At 40.8% G+C, this 14496-nt stretch overlaps 1 protein-coding gene across 1 annotated transcript in view; it reads left to right on the top strand.

Annotated features, from left to right (window-relative positions):
- SPATA18 (spermatogenesis associated 18) overlaps window positions 1-11600 on the top strand; it is a 44519-nt gene extending 32919 nt beyond the window's left edge. The window contains exons 11-14 of the mRNA XM_036241197.1: window positions 6379-6502; window positions 8295-8378; window positions 10948-10993; window positions 11549-11600. Of these exons, the coding sequence (XP_036097090.1) occupies window positions 6379-6502; window positions 8295-8378; window positions 10948-10993; window positions 11549-11556 (262 nt within the window). The 3' untranslated portion in view covers window positions 11557-11600. The remainder of the gene's footprint in view (window positions 1-6378; window positions 6503-8294; window positions 8379-10947; window positions 10994-11548) is intronic.
- Window positions 11601-14496: the final 2896 nt, after the last annotated feature.

The following is a 14496-nucleotide window of genomic DNA, read 5'->3' on the forward strand; positions in this document are numbered from 1 at the left end:
TCTATGTCATTTATTTCTGCTCTGATTTTTACTATTTCCTTCCTTCTACTTGCTCTGGGCTTTTCTTTTTGTTTGCTTTCTAGTTCTTTAAGTTGTGAGGTTAGATAGTCTATTAGAAATTTTCTTCTTTTTTTGAGGTAGGCCTGTAGTGCTATGAACTTCCCTCTCAGAACTGCTTTCGCCGCATCCCATAGATTTTGTGTTGTCGTGTGTTCATTTTCATTAGTTTCCAGGAAGTTTTTAATTTCTTCCTTGATCTCCTCGGTAACCCATTCATTGTTTAATAACATGGTATTTAGCCTTCATGTGTTCAAATGTCTTTGCATGTTTTTGTTGCAATTGATTTCTAGTTTTATGCCATTGTGATCTGAGAAGATGCTTGATTTGATTTCAATCTTCTTGAACTTGTAGAGATTTAGTTTGTGTCCTATCATGTCTATCTTTGAGAATGTCCCATGTGCACTTGAAAAGAATGTGAATTCTGTAGTTTTGGGGTGTAATTCTCTGTAGATATCTATTAAATTTATTTGGTCTAGTGCTTCATTTGGAGTCTCTGTTTCCTTGCTAATATTTTGTCTAGAGGATCTATCCAGTGATGTCAGTGGGGTGTTGAAGTCCCCTGCTATGATTGTATTGCTATCAATTTCTCCTTTGAAGTCCTCCAAAAGATTTTTAAATATATTTTGGTGCTCCTATATTGGCTGCATATATGTTTACCAAGGTTATATCTTCCTGTTGGATAGATGCTTTCAATATTATGTAGTGGCCTTCTTTGTCTTTAGTTATGGCCTTCATTTTGAAATCTATTTTATCAGATATAAGTATTGCTACCCCAGCTTTTTTTTCCTTTCCATTTGCTTGGAAGATTTTTTTCCATCCCTTCACTTTCAACCTATGTGAGTCTTTTGTTGTGAGGTGGGTCTCTTGTAAACAATATATAGATGAGTCATGATTTCTTATCCAATCAGCTACTCTGTGTCTTTTTATTGGAGCATTCAATCCATTTACATTTAAGGTGATAATTGATATGTACTTATTTATTGCCATTTTAGTTTAGTGTGGTTATATTTTTCCTCCTATTTCTTTTACTAATTACAGTAGTACTTTGAACATTTCTTGCAGTGCTGGTTTGTTGCTAATGTATTCCCTTAGCCTTTGTTATTTATTTATTTTTTTTGGTCTGAAAAGCTCTTTATTTGACCTTCTATTTTGAATGATAGCCTTACTGGATAGAGTAGTCTTGGATTCAGATCCTTGTTTTTCATGACCTTGATTACTTCATGCTTCTGCCTTCTGGCCTGTAGTGTTTCTGTTGAGAAGTCAGCTGAGAGATTTATGGGGGCTCCTTTGTAGGTAACGTTGCTTATCTCTTGCTGCTTTTAGGATTCTCTCTTTGTCTTTAATTTTTGGCATTTTAATTATTATGTGTCTTGGTGTGGGCCTGTTTGGGTTATTCTTACTTGGGGCTCTCTGTACTTCTTGAACTTGAATGCCTTCTTTCTTCACCAAGTTAGGAAAGTTTTCTGTCACTATTTCTTCAAATACATTCTCTAACCCTTGCCCATTTTCTTCCTCTTCAGGGACTCCTAAGATGAGAATATTATTACATTTCCATTTGTCCCACAGTTCTCTTAGGCTGTCATCCTGTTTTTTAATTGTTTTTCCCTTTTGGTTTTCTGATTGGTTGATTTTTTTCTGCCCTATCTTCTAATTCACTGATCCAGTCCTCAGCTTCCTCTAGTCTGCTGTTTAGACCTTCCAATGTGTTCTTCATTTCTGATATGTCATTCTTGATTTCTTCTTGGTGGTTTTTAATTTCCAATTGGTTGATTTTCAACATTTCTATGTCTTTACTCATGGTGTTGATGTCCTTACTCATGCTGTTGAGCTTTCTCAAGATCATGGCTCTGAATTCTAGCTCCATTAACTTGCTTAACTGCTCCACATTTATCTCATCTTTGGTAGAGGTTTCTTGTTCTTTCATTTGGCTTTTGTTTCTGTTTCACCATTTTGGCTATCACAGTGGGCTTTGGAGCCTGCCAAATTTTTCTTGTGGGTGTTGGTGTTCTGCTGTTTGTGGCTCCCTCTCCTGTGTTTGGATGAGCGAGAGAGGAACCACGTTAAACACCACTGTCAAGTCTTACTTTTCTAGTTATAGTTGCTAGCCCAGGAATGGTTCAGTTATCCTCTAGCTTTTTGCCTGGAGGCTATTAGTAGTGGTTCCTTGAAGAGCCTTGGCTTCTCAGTTGAATGAAAAACTCCCGCAGGTGTTCAGCGTAAGAGAATTTCTTGAGGGTGGGGCAGATACTGGTTGTTAATGAGCCTTAATTTGCATTTCAATGGTCCACTTGGGTGGGGTTGAATCTCCGAGGGAGGAGCCCCTGCCTCTCCCCAGAGCCCTGGGAAGGAGCAATATGGCCACCGTCTTGCGTGGCTACAACTCAGCAAAAGCTCTGAGTGCCCTCCAAGTCCTGAGTGTCCCCACACAGTTCCAGTCCAGTTTGCCCTCCCTCTGCCGGAGCCCAAGGTGAGTGGCTGTGGCTATTTTAGCATCTGTGCCGGCTCTGAGCTGTGGAGCCGCCTGGGAGTGTAACCCGAGGGCGCTGCTCACAGCTAAGGCCGCTGCTGTCTGTGGGCTCCCAGATCCCTCTTGCGCCTCTACAACCCTACCAGATTCGAGTCAGTGTCCCTGGTTATATGGTCCTCGCAAGCTGCTTTTCTGTTGCTTTTCCCCGATGATTTGTCTTTATTTTAGTTGTAATTCCAGTTTGGTCCTGGGAGACGGTCTGTGTATCTTCCATTCACTCTGCCGCCATTTTGGAATCCTCTCCAATCTGTTTTTTATATTTATGAGATTGATTTTTGTTTGTTTTTTTTAGATCATATGGTATTTATCTTTCTCTGTCTGTTTTATATCTCTTAGCTAATGCCCTTATGGTCAGTCCATCCATGTTGTTGCAAATGGCAAAATTTCACTCTTTTTATGGCTGAGTAATATTCCACTGTATATACCTATCACATCTTCTTTATCCATTCATCCATCAATGGATACTTAAGTTATTTTCATATCTTTGCTATTGTAAATAATATTGCAGTGTACATGGGCATACATATATATATTTTTAAATTCATGTTTTTGTTTTATTCAGATAATACCCAGAAGTGGAATTACTGAATTATATGGTAGCTCTATTTTTCATTTTTTGAGGAACCTCCATACTGTTGGCTGCACTAACTTATGTTTCCACCAACAGTGCACAAGGGTTTCCTTTTCTTTACATCCTCACCAAAACTTATTTCTTTTTGATAATAGCCATTCTAACAGGTGTGAGGTGATATCTCCTTGTGGTTTTGATTTGAATTTCATGGATAATTAATGATGTTGAGCACCTTTTCATGTACCTGTTGGCCATCTGTATTTCTTTGGAAAAAATGTTGATTCAGATTCTTTGTCCAGTTTTATTGTTTGTTTGTTTTTTATTGTTGCAAGTATTACAGATGTCTCTGCTTTTCCCCCATCGAACCCTCCTCCCCACTCCCTCCCACCTCCTGCTTTCCTAACCTAATGTCTGTGTCCATTGGTTGTGCAAATATGCATATACATTCTTTTCTGCCCATTTTTAAATCAGATTTTTGTTGTTGTTGCTGCTTTTATTGGTTTCTATTGCATTATTTAGGCTGGGTTTCTTGAAGTATGGTGTATAGATCATTGCATCGGAATTGCTCAAGATATTTGTTAAAAATGCACATTCCTGGATCACACTCAATGCTATTACATGCAGTCAGTCTGGAGTGGGCTTAGGAATCTGTAATTTAACAAGCTCCCAAGTGTCCTTTATGCACACTTACACTTGAAAACGACTGTTATAGGCGTTTTTATCTAGGACCATTAGGGTTTTACCAAGTATTACATGGTAAACATTTCCTGTATAAATGAGAAGAAATTAAATTAATTTGTCACATTTTACTGAAATTTTATGAGATCTTATGATACAGCTGGAGATTATCTGGAGGCGACCAAGTGGTTAGGAACAGAGGCTCTGGTGTCAAGCTACCTGGGTTCCAATCCTGGCTCCAGAACTAATTAGTGGGCAATCTGGGCATGTTGCTTATTCTTTCTGTTCCTTAGTCTCCTCTCTGTCAAATGGGGAAAATATTAATCCCCACTTCTGGAGAAGATTGGTTGAGATCATTCAGATCAAGTACTTAAGGACACTTCTTGGCATATCATGTATACTCAGGAAATGTTAGCTCTGGGTCTTTGTTCAGGCCACAGAGCGATGGGTTGGTGGCAGCCCCATATTCCTATAAACTTGTTGATGATAGAGATCATGTACCTTTCCTGAGCTTATGAAAATCACAGTGATGGTGTTTCAGGCAGTCATATTTTCTTGCCATTGCCTTGTTTCTAGCTTCTTTCAGATCACTGCTCCTGCTGTGCGTCCACTCAAGGAAGAGCTGAATATTAGAACATTACACAGCAGCTGGACCTTTTCGATTCTCTTAAACAACATATCTGCATCCCTCTTTTAAAAATCCCTTTTTCCTTTAGAGGGTACATGGTCCCACTCAGAAATATTCATCCACTTCCCTGGCCAGGTGGCTCAGTTGATTGGAGCATTGTCCTGTACACCAAAAGGTTGTAGGTTCGATTACCAGTCAGGGTACATACCTAGGCTGTGGGTTCTATCCCCGAACAGGGCGCATATGGGAGGCAACCGATTGATGTTTCTCTTGCATTGATGTTTCTCTTTCTCTCCCTTCCTCTTTCTTTTTTTTTTTTTAAATCCTCACCTGAGGATATTTTTTTATTTATCTTCAGATAGAGTGGGAGGGAAGAAGGGGGAGAGAGAGAGAGAAACATTGATGTGAGAGAGACACATCAAGTGGTTGCCTCCCGCATGACCCTGACCAGTGCCGGCGATGAACCACAACCGAGGTACATGCCCTTGACCGGAATTGAACCCGAGACTCATTGGTCCACTGGCCGATGGTCTTATCACTGAGCCAAACTGGCCAGGACTCCCTTCCTCTTTCTAAATATCCTCACTGAGGATTGAAAGCAACAAAAAAAGGAAGAACTATTCATCCATTTTGGTTTATGGAATCTGCACATTTCATAGACCTCTGGCAGACCTCCTGCTTGCAGCCTTTAATCAGAAGGAGCACGCAGCCTCTGGGGCTCTCTGGGGACTGGACTCCTGGTTGGCTTTGGAGTAGAAACTGGAGTTCCTAGTAATGATTGGAGTTGGTTCTACCTCTAGGACTCCACAGCACAAGTCTAATAATTTTTAAACAAAACAAAACACAAATGCTGGCAGCCTTTCGCACATTTAAAAGCAATTACTCGAATTCTTCTTCTGGCCTCATGCCTTCAGGTTTGTTCCACATGAAGGGGGTAGGGGTGGAGACTTCTTGACAAATATATCTGCTCCTTGGCCTGCGCTCCATGCTCTTCTGAGCATTCTTTTAAAAGAAAATGTCCACACTGAATGTAGTCCCCGGGTTTGAACTGACACCATTTCCATTCTTATTCTCTATTAATTCAGCTCATTTTCCCCCCAGCCATCACACTGTTCACTCAACCACTGTACACAGGAAGCAACCTTCGAAAATTGATTGGCTTCTCTCTCTCCACCTCATCTGCCCCTTTTTTCTCTATTATTATATTTTTACTTGGGCCATGCCTGTACATTTAGTACCTTTAACTTTGTAGTTAAATGCTTTTTAGACTCAATTGCAGGACCCCATAGGATCCACATTCATGGTATCTTACTAGATTCAGCTTATTTTTTCCAGCCAGTCGAGCTATTTTTTGATACTGTCATCTGTTATTTTTTTCTGACCCACCCCTACCTTTATAGATTTTTCTATATTTCATGCAGATCATTGATGCATACTTTGGTTTATCACAGGATTGAGAGAGCCCCTCGCACCTTCATTCATGTTCTCACGGACCCATTCATTACCTCCCTTTGGATATGATCACTGAAGCAGTTTCCAACCCAACTACTTAAGTGAATCATTCACTTGTATTTCTCCTATTTTGTCCACAAAGATAGCATGAGAATTCCTGTTGGAACCCTATGGGACTTCACATGGTCTCTAGAATTTCCCTGGATTGCAACTCTTATAATCAGAGAAGAGAAGGACAAAATTAGTCTCACATGGCTTGTTCTTAGTGAGTTCATGCAGGTCCTCGTTATCACTGGCTCCTATTCTAACAGCCCACAACCATCTCTTTAATAGCAGAATCAGGATCCATATTTATCTAGATCTGAGCATAATCAAAATGGAAATTTACACTGATACCCCCACCCCCCTGTTATGCTACATAATTGCTTAACTTCTCTATCTCCTTTTGTGTGTTTAACATAGGTACCGTCGCAGCTATGATTCCGATTTCACTGCACCCTTGGTCTTCTATCACGTGTGGCCTGCCCTCATGGAGAATGACATTGTCCTTATGAAGGGAGAAGCTGTCACCAAGAGAGGGGCTTTTGTACGGTGGCCTTGCATAGTGACATTTCATCCCAAGTGTTTGATTCACAAGTTCGAGAATATTTATAAACCCAGAGATTCTATAAAAGAAGTTCATAAAAAGTTGCTTGATAAGATTTCATACAAAGGAGAGGAAAGGGATTGGCTGGGAAGGAACACATTCCTTTCTTTGATTTGTCCATGTCTCTTTATAATTTCCTGGCACTAATTTCTGTGCCTGTTGCTTTATTTATAAGATAGAACTTGTCCTACCTGCCTCCCCCATCTTAGAAACATTAAGCTATTATAAGGGCCAAACCTTTTGAGCTCACCTTGTGGGAGGCTCTCTGTAACTCGAAGCATTTAAAAATGATTAACTTTCAGATAACAGTTTGCCAAAGTTATACTGACAGTTCTCCATGTTGGAAAACGACGAATGTGCCATTTTCCTCTCCTTGATATGATGTGTGGAGAGGGGAGGGATGGGGAAAACCAGGCAGAGGAGGTGGGGAGAGAGGAACAAATCCGTTTGGAATGTCGCTTCCTGCGTACAGTGATTGTAGAATGTTTTTAATCTGTTAAATAATTGGGCAGCCTTCAAAATAGAGTCTTAGATATGCAAGTGTGGGTGTGTGTTAGAGTGGGGACTGGGGACTGGGGACTGGAACTGGTGGCCACGAGTGCTCGGACATTTTGTAGAATGAACATTATGGAGTTTTGACCCCGCCCTTCCTAGAAAGACAGTAAATTCTGGAGTGAAGCTTCTCAGTCCAGATCAGAGCCACCATGGGTGGTTTCAGTGTCTGCTGTCTTTGAGCTGGAGAACGGGATGTGCTTGATGGCAGCACTCACCCATGTAGGGGGAGAAGGGAAGAGTGTATTTTAACAGAACTCCAGACAAGGGATTTTGGAGCGGAAGCAGCCCACTTTAGCTAACTTTATCTCAGTAAAATACTTTGTGCAATGAAAGTTGATCCCATAGAAACTGGATTGTATTGATCTGACAGCTATATCCGATATACAACCAATGTGCTCATAAAACATGCTCTTGCCCCTACAATAATCACCCTCTGTTAAGAAAATATTGTGGACTGTCTGCAGGACGATTTAGAAGGGAAGGAGAAGAAACAGCCACTATTGTGTTCTACAGCAAACAGCAACTGCCTTTTAATTTCCTTCTCTCCCATCAAGCATGTCACCAACATTTGCCCAAGCTTAAACTCCTGATACAAAAGAGTATACCCTTAAAGGGAAGAACTTGAAGAAGGAAAGAGTTGATTGAAAGGAACATTTTTAGAAGGCTTTTTTACTAGTGAAATTTCATTATAATGAATATAGTTTTCTTTTTACTGATTAATTTAATTAAAGAGTAGGTGGGCAGCAATGCTGATTTACTCAGTCACTCAATTCATTTCTTTCAACAATAGTTATTCTGTAGTCATTTATGACCAGTGCAGGGTGTTTGGCAGTGAACCAAACAGACTGAAATCCCTGCCCACAGGGAGCGTACATTCTTCCACATTGCAAACTGAATGTGATTTGTAACAACTTATTCATCAAAACAAAATTCTAGCACCAAGAATTTGAATATCCCAAAGTTCATTGTAATGGGATTTTATTTGAGAAATACCCTAAAGTATTGTCAAATATGGGCCAGCTAGAGTAAATGAGAGGAGTGTACCTCATGCTGATGATTGGTAATGGGCAAGTGTAATCCTATCAGCAAAACCTCTATCTGTGGGCTATGCATTTTGTGTCTAAGCCATGTGAGCATTCATGAGCTATTGACTATTTTCCTTTCTCTCTCTTTGTAGTGGAATTCGGTGCGACCTGTAAGCCGAAGTCGAAGCAGGAGTTTAAGTCCTATCTGTCCCCGTAGCCATATTGGTTTAAGCATGGTACATATCTCATCATTTTGCACAAAATCATCCTATGGTTGACATTTTTTAAGTCAACGGTAGCCTATAAAAGAGGTGATTATAAGTCTGTAGGTAGAAAGAGAACCTGTCGCAATAGCCCAAGCTGGTTTTATACTACCTTGGACTAAGGAACTGATCATCTAGAAAGAAGAAGTAGAGGCTGTTTTTTTTTCAGAATTAGTTGAAAGATGAATAGACTTTATTTATTTCATAGTTTTATTTTTATTTTGAAAGAAAATGGGCTTTTAGAGATCAGTTATCCTTCTGAACAGAGAACGGGACACCTTAGTCGACTGATCTCAGCACAGGTCCCGGCTGCCTCTGGAACATACTGTGTGACTTGGAGAAATTGAGCAAATGGTCTGGGTTTCAGTACTGTATAAAGGGCACTGCAGGCATTAATTTTCTTCCCAATCTCAAAGTGGGAAGAATGAGATTAGTCTTTTATATTTGTTCTTGGGAGGATTACTAATACTTCTGTCAAAGAAAAAAAAAATAGTAGCAATAACATCTCTGAAAACTAAAAACATTGTTATGATTCATCACTGTTTATTTATTCAGCAAATAATATTTAGTCAATGCCTTTTGGATACAAGGTTGGACCAAGACATATGGACACCAGACAAGCTAACAATGTGTGGTTCCTTCACATAAAATTTTAAAAATATTTGTCCCAACCTTGTTTTAGAGAAAGTGGTGGAGAAGGAGAACCACATTTGGTAACAGTCCACTCCTAGGGATGTAGCCCTCGCCCCAAACTTCTAACCCCTGTCCCCTAGCAAAACATGAACAAAAACACCTGCAGAAATAACACTCACCTTTCTCACTGAGTTTGGTGAGCATCTCTTGTTGCTCCATCTACTCCATTATGTTTGATTATGTCTTCCTCAAACATCCCTTCTGCATCTGATGGATCTTAGATGGGGGCAGGCGTTGGGACACAAAAATAACCAACACATGATCTCTTCCCTGGATGGGTTTCACTATAGGAAGATAAGTATAATTTAAACAAAGTAATTGAATGTGGTATATGATTGGGTTCATAAAACAGGCAGTGCTAGAGTAATCAGAGGAGGTAAGACACCTTCCGGGTTCAATGATGAGGACGGGGTGCCCAGGGGAGTTGTATTGCATCTGGCAGAATTTCAGTGAGCTGGGAAATTGGGGGAAAAAGTCTAGATGAAGGAAATGGACAGAGAGTGGGAAAGGCATGATTCTGACACAGTTTCTTTCCTCTTGGAGATTTTAATATAACTTAATTGTCCTTATCCAGGACTAAGTATTTACAGTAAATAATAGCAAAAGAGTAGTGCATTTAGTAGACTGATAAATAAAAAGGAAACCTTGAGACTTTTATACTGCAAGGATCACAATTCTCCTCATTCTAAGAGGAAATGGCATATCAGAAGAAAGAACCAATTAGGCATCTACTGTGCTGACATCCATGGCAAATTTCACCTCCAGACATGCACTGGAAGGCTATCAGTGGGCACCGTCCTTCTGTAAAGAGCCCCTCAGTGTGTTTGACCCACCTCCTCTCTCCTTCCCACTGTGTGCACAGGGAGAACAAAGTAATTTAAACTTTAGATAAGCATAAAATATATTCTCAAAGGTGAAACTGTGGCCACAGTTCTGTCCCTTTCCCTCATTCTCTCCTTCCAGCCAAACTAGTACACCTGCAAAATAAAATACAAATATTTTTGGTTACTCTGGTCTTTGGCTTAGTTGAGGTCTTGCATGCAGAACAGCTTCCATCTTTGTGAGTGTTTAACTGATGTGTTTCAGAGCCCAGAGCAAGAGTGATGCTTGTAGTCAGTCATTTCTGAGCTGTAACAGGTTTGCAGGTTCAGGTGGTGGCCTTTTCTTAGTGAAAGCAAAGGTGAGATTTGGAAAATTAGTATTTTTCTGGCTGCCTAGTGACTCTCCTGGACACATGAGGTAATTCATATAAAGGATCTGCCAGACAGTATTTGACCATTTGAGTTTTCAATATGTTTTTATTGATTTTTTAGAGAGAGAGGAAGAAGGAGGAGAGAAATATCGATGTGATTGGCTGCCTCCTGCACTCCCCCTACTGGGGGTTGAGCCCGCAACCTGTGCTTGTGCCCTGACTGGGAATGGAACCGGGACCTCTCAGTCCATGGGATGATGCTCAGTCCACTGAGCCACACTGGCGGGGCTGACCGTTTTGAATTTTAATTAATTAATTAATTAATAATTCTTTTCTGGGAAGCTTTGAATTCAATATGACCACCAAGCATTCAATCTCAAAGTATTTAGCAACCATTAAACAGCAACAACAAAAAGCAACAGAAAACTAGGCCCAACTTTTAATTAATAATAGAATTTAAACTAAATTGAGTGCTCACTTACTTCAGGAAGTGAAAAAGGAAACACAGTGCTCAGCCTTAGCAGGGGAAATGATAGTTCTAAAATGTCTCAGAGCAACTATTTAGCTGATGTTTTAGGAAGAAGAAAAAAGTCAAAAGGATTCATCCATCCAACTCCATCTACTGTGTAATTCCCATTCTGCTTTCATATTTTCCAGCTGTCTCGAAGCCGGAGCCCTTCTCCAATAAGATGTGCATTGCCAAGTAAGTGGGATGGTGTAGATAGAACAATTTTCTTTTGCTTTTTTAATGTTCCGTTTCTTTTTTTAAACTTTTCTGCCAGTAGTTTAATATTTTTTTCTTTTCTTTTTTTAAAAATTGATTTTAGAGAGAGAGGAAGGGAGAGGGAGAGAGAGATAGAAACATTGATTGCCAGCCTACTGCACACCCCACCCTGGGGATCAGGCCCAAAACCTGGGCATGTGCCCTGACTGGGAATCCAACCGGCGACCTCTTGGTGCATGGGTCGACGCTCAACCACTGAGCCACACCAGCTGGGCTACTGCTCCTTTAAATACTCAGCATGTGCAGCAAAATGAATGTTTTGCTTCTTAGGGAACATCTTGTACCCCCACCTGACACCTTTCATTTCTGGGCAGGTGGTACCTGAGCAGATCCCATGAGTGAATAGGAGGAACCTCTAATGGAGAGATTTTATGGATGTAAACCTAGATTAAGCACCCTGCTTCATTTAGGTCCTACCAAAAGAAATCGTTAAGAAGTGACCATAACAAACTGATTTTTTTTTTTTCTCTGCAGGGTTTTGAAACCACCAGACATGCTCCTTTGCCACAGTACATCTGCAACAGCCGGCCTCCCCGGTGCCCGCCTGCCTGCTGGGTCCGCCTCCCACCTCACTTAAGATAATGTGAAAAGGCAATTCTGTGTATCACTCCACACAGAGAGTTAAATGTTTTGGCTTAACACATTTGTAACTTCAGATATATTGCATTTTTTTAATTATATAGATACAAATTCCATTAATTTGATAAAAACGATTGCATAGGTGTTTAGGATCATATTCATTTAAAGCAGAGTTCATTAATCAGTACAGGATTCTCCTCCTGAAGTCCTAGGCCCTTATATGGCAACTGTATCAACAAGAATGGATAACCTTTTAGCATGCCGAGTCCAAAAGACAGAGGAGAGATTTTATTTTACAAATTGATCAGTTGATCATGAATATCGTAGTTGGTGGTATTAGCTTTAACTTGCAAACAATGTTGGGTGTTTTATTTTGCTTTTGAGTTTGGAAGACAGCCCTAATCTCAGGTTGGGGAATGGAAGCAGTCATGGTGACTTCAGCTAAATATAAAGGCCAGATGACGGTGCGTCAAGAGACTGCAGGTCATTGGCTCGCTCCTGTCTTCCTACCTCGGGTGCCCGGTCTGAATTAGCTGAATACTGGATGTCGAAGTTACTGAGATGAGAGAATTTTCTTGCTTCATAAATGGGGAGCAGTGATTTGGATAGAAGCCAGCATTGAGATAAATGTTAATTACCTTGTGTTTAGCTCCTGGGAATGTTTCATACAGCTTTAATGTACGTGTTAAATATAAAAGCCACCTGGGACATGCCCTTTACCTATTCCTCCTACTTGTTTATGAATTCAGACCCCCTATGAACTCTGACTAAAAATACCCACACTCAAGGCCTAACACTAGGGACACCGTTTATTGGTTTTAAATTGAGGGGACATCCTTTAAGTTCCTCACTGTGAAGTACTGTTGTAAACTCAAGATAGTGATGGAATGCAGCTTTCTCACGATAAGCAATGGTCTTTCTAGTTTTTTGGGTTTTTTTTACTTTAAAGCTGGCCTTAAATGTGAACCTGACAAACCGCTGCTCTCGCCATGTGCCTTTTAGAAAGAAACTGCATCAGCCACAGCGCACTGCACATCAGCTCGGGGCCCAAGCCCGCACCGGAGGCTTTTCAGGGGAAAACAAATTTCTCTAAAACATCTGTCCCTGGAGACAAGGGGGAGACGGCCTCAGTCCCTGCTCTTGGGTCTGATGGTCGCCAACTCACCCTGAAGTGTGCGGTTGATTTTCCCCACTCTGTGTGTGTAGTTGTCACTTTTTTTTATCCTCACCCGAGGATATTTTTCCATTTTTTGTACAGATAGAGTGGGAGGAAGAGAGAGAAAGGGAGAGAGAGAGAGAAACATCGACGTGAAGAGACACATCGAGTAGCTGCCACCCGCACGACCAACCAGGGCTGGGGACAAACTTGCAACTGAAGCACGTGCCCTTAGCGGGAACTGAACCCGGGTCTCTCCGGACCCGCAGACCGACGCTCTAACCGCTGAGCCAAACTGGCCAGGGCATGTAGTTGTCACTTTGAAGCAGAGCAGTGTGCTGTAAGGAGAACCTGGTGTCAGTTTGGTCATTAGCTGACTCTGTGGCCTGGAGCACGTTGCTCACCTCTCTGAGCCTTTGCTCACTGTAGAGTGAGAAGGCTGGATGAGATTAGTGGTTCTCTTAACCTTCCCAGGGTCAATGCTCCCCCTTTTTTTAATCCTCACCCGAGGATATTTTTCTATTGATTTATTTTAGATAGAATGGAAGGGAGGGGGAGAGAGAGAAACATTGATGTGAGAGACGCAGCGATTGGTTGCCTCCTGCACGACCCTGACTGACCAGGGCCGAGAATTGAACCCGTGACCCTTTGGTCTGTGGGCCACATTCTAACTGCTGAGCCAAACCAGCCAGGGCCAGTGTCCCCTTTTTAAACACATATTTTATTCTGACTATTCTTGAAATGAAATTTAAAGTTAATATGACCTCTATTGCATATATACTTTTTTATTTTAAATTTATCTTTATTAAAAGTACTACAGATGTTCCTCCTTCCCCCTTGACCCCCCTCCCTGCTCTCACCGCCCTGCAGCCCTGCCTTCATCACTCTCTTCTCATTGGTCGTGCATATATGCATATATATTTGTCAACAATGAACACAGTACCCTAACTGTAAAATGAAGCAGAAAAATGAAAGGCACTTTTAAATGAAATAAAATGTATTGTAATAAAAATGCTTGAGTGCAACCATCCTGGAAGGTGGAATTAAGTCATCAGATGCTTTCACTGGATGTAGACTCATGACTCCCAGTGAAGACCCGTGTGTGTTATATGGGCAACATCATCCCAGTGTTGTCACTGGATATAATTTTCTGAAATGGTGGACAGTTCTGGTCAAGTTTTGAACAAAAATCTTACAGTTGTGCCTTGATTTACACAGTAAATGCATTCCTGGAATAGTCAGTGTATAATAAAACCATGCAACAATTACTTTGCATTATATGTTAAAAGGCCATGTCTAAAATCTCACTAAGTAAAGTGCTTACATATCAGAATTATTTTTTGGAATTGGACGTGGAAATGCATGCCCTGATTTGGAAAAAGGTCACCTGTGTTTATTTGCTCTGTACCGTGTCTGGCCACTTGCCATTTCTCAAGTCTGATGTGAACTGTCACCACACCAGGGAGTAGTAAGTAGTCTAGAATAAATTTTGGAAAGAATCCACAAATCCAAAGGAGGCTGACCTGTCCTCATTTCTTCTGGGTATACACGCTTTAACCTTAGTGACTGAAAAATGAAAAGCTCTTACTTCATTATCTGGGCAAATATTGGTTTTTGTATTATTGGTTTAATATCAAACAATAAAATCGAGAAAAAGAGTGCTCTGTATCTGTAGGTTCTTTGCAAT

The sequence above is a fragment of the Molossus molossus genome, unplaced genomic scaffold (genome assembly GCF_014108415.1).
Source record: "Molossus molossus isolate mMolMol1 unplaced genomic scaffold, mMolMol1.p scaffold_m16_p_1, whole genome shotgun sequence".
NCBI lineage: Eukaryota > Metazoa > Chordata > Mammalia > Chiroptera > Molossidae > Molossus > Molossus molossus.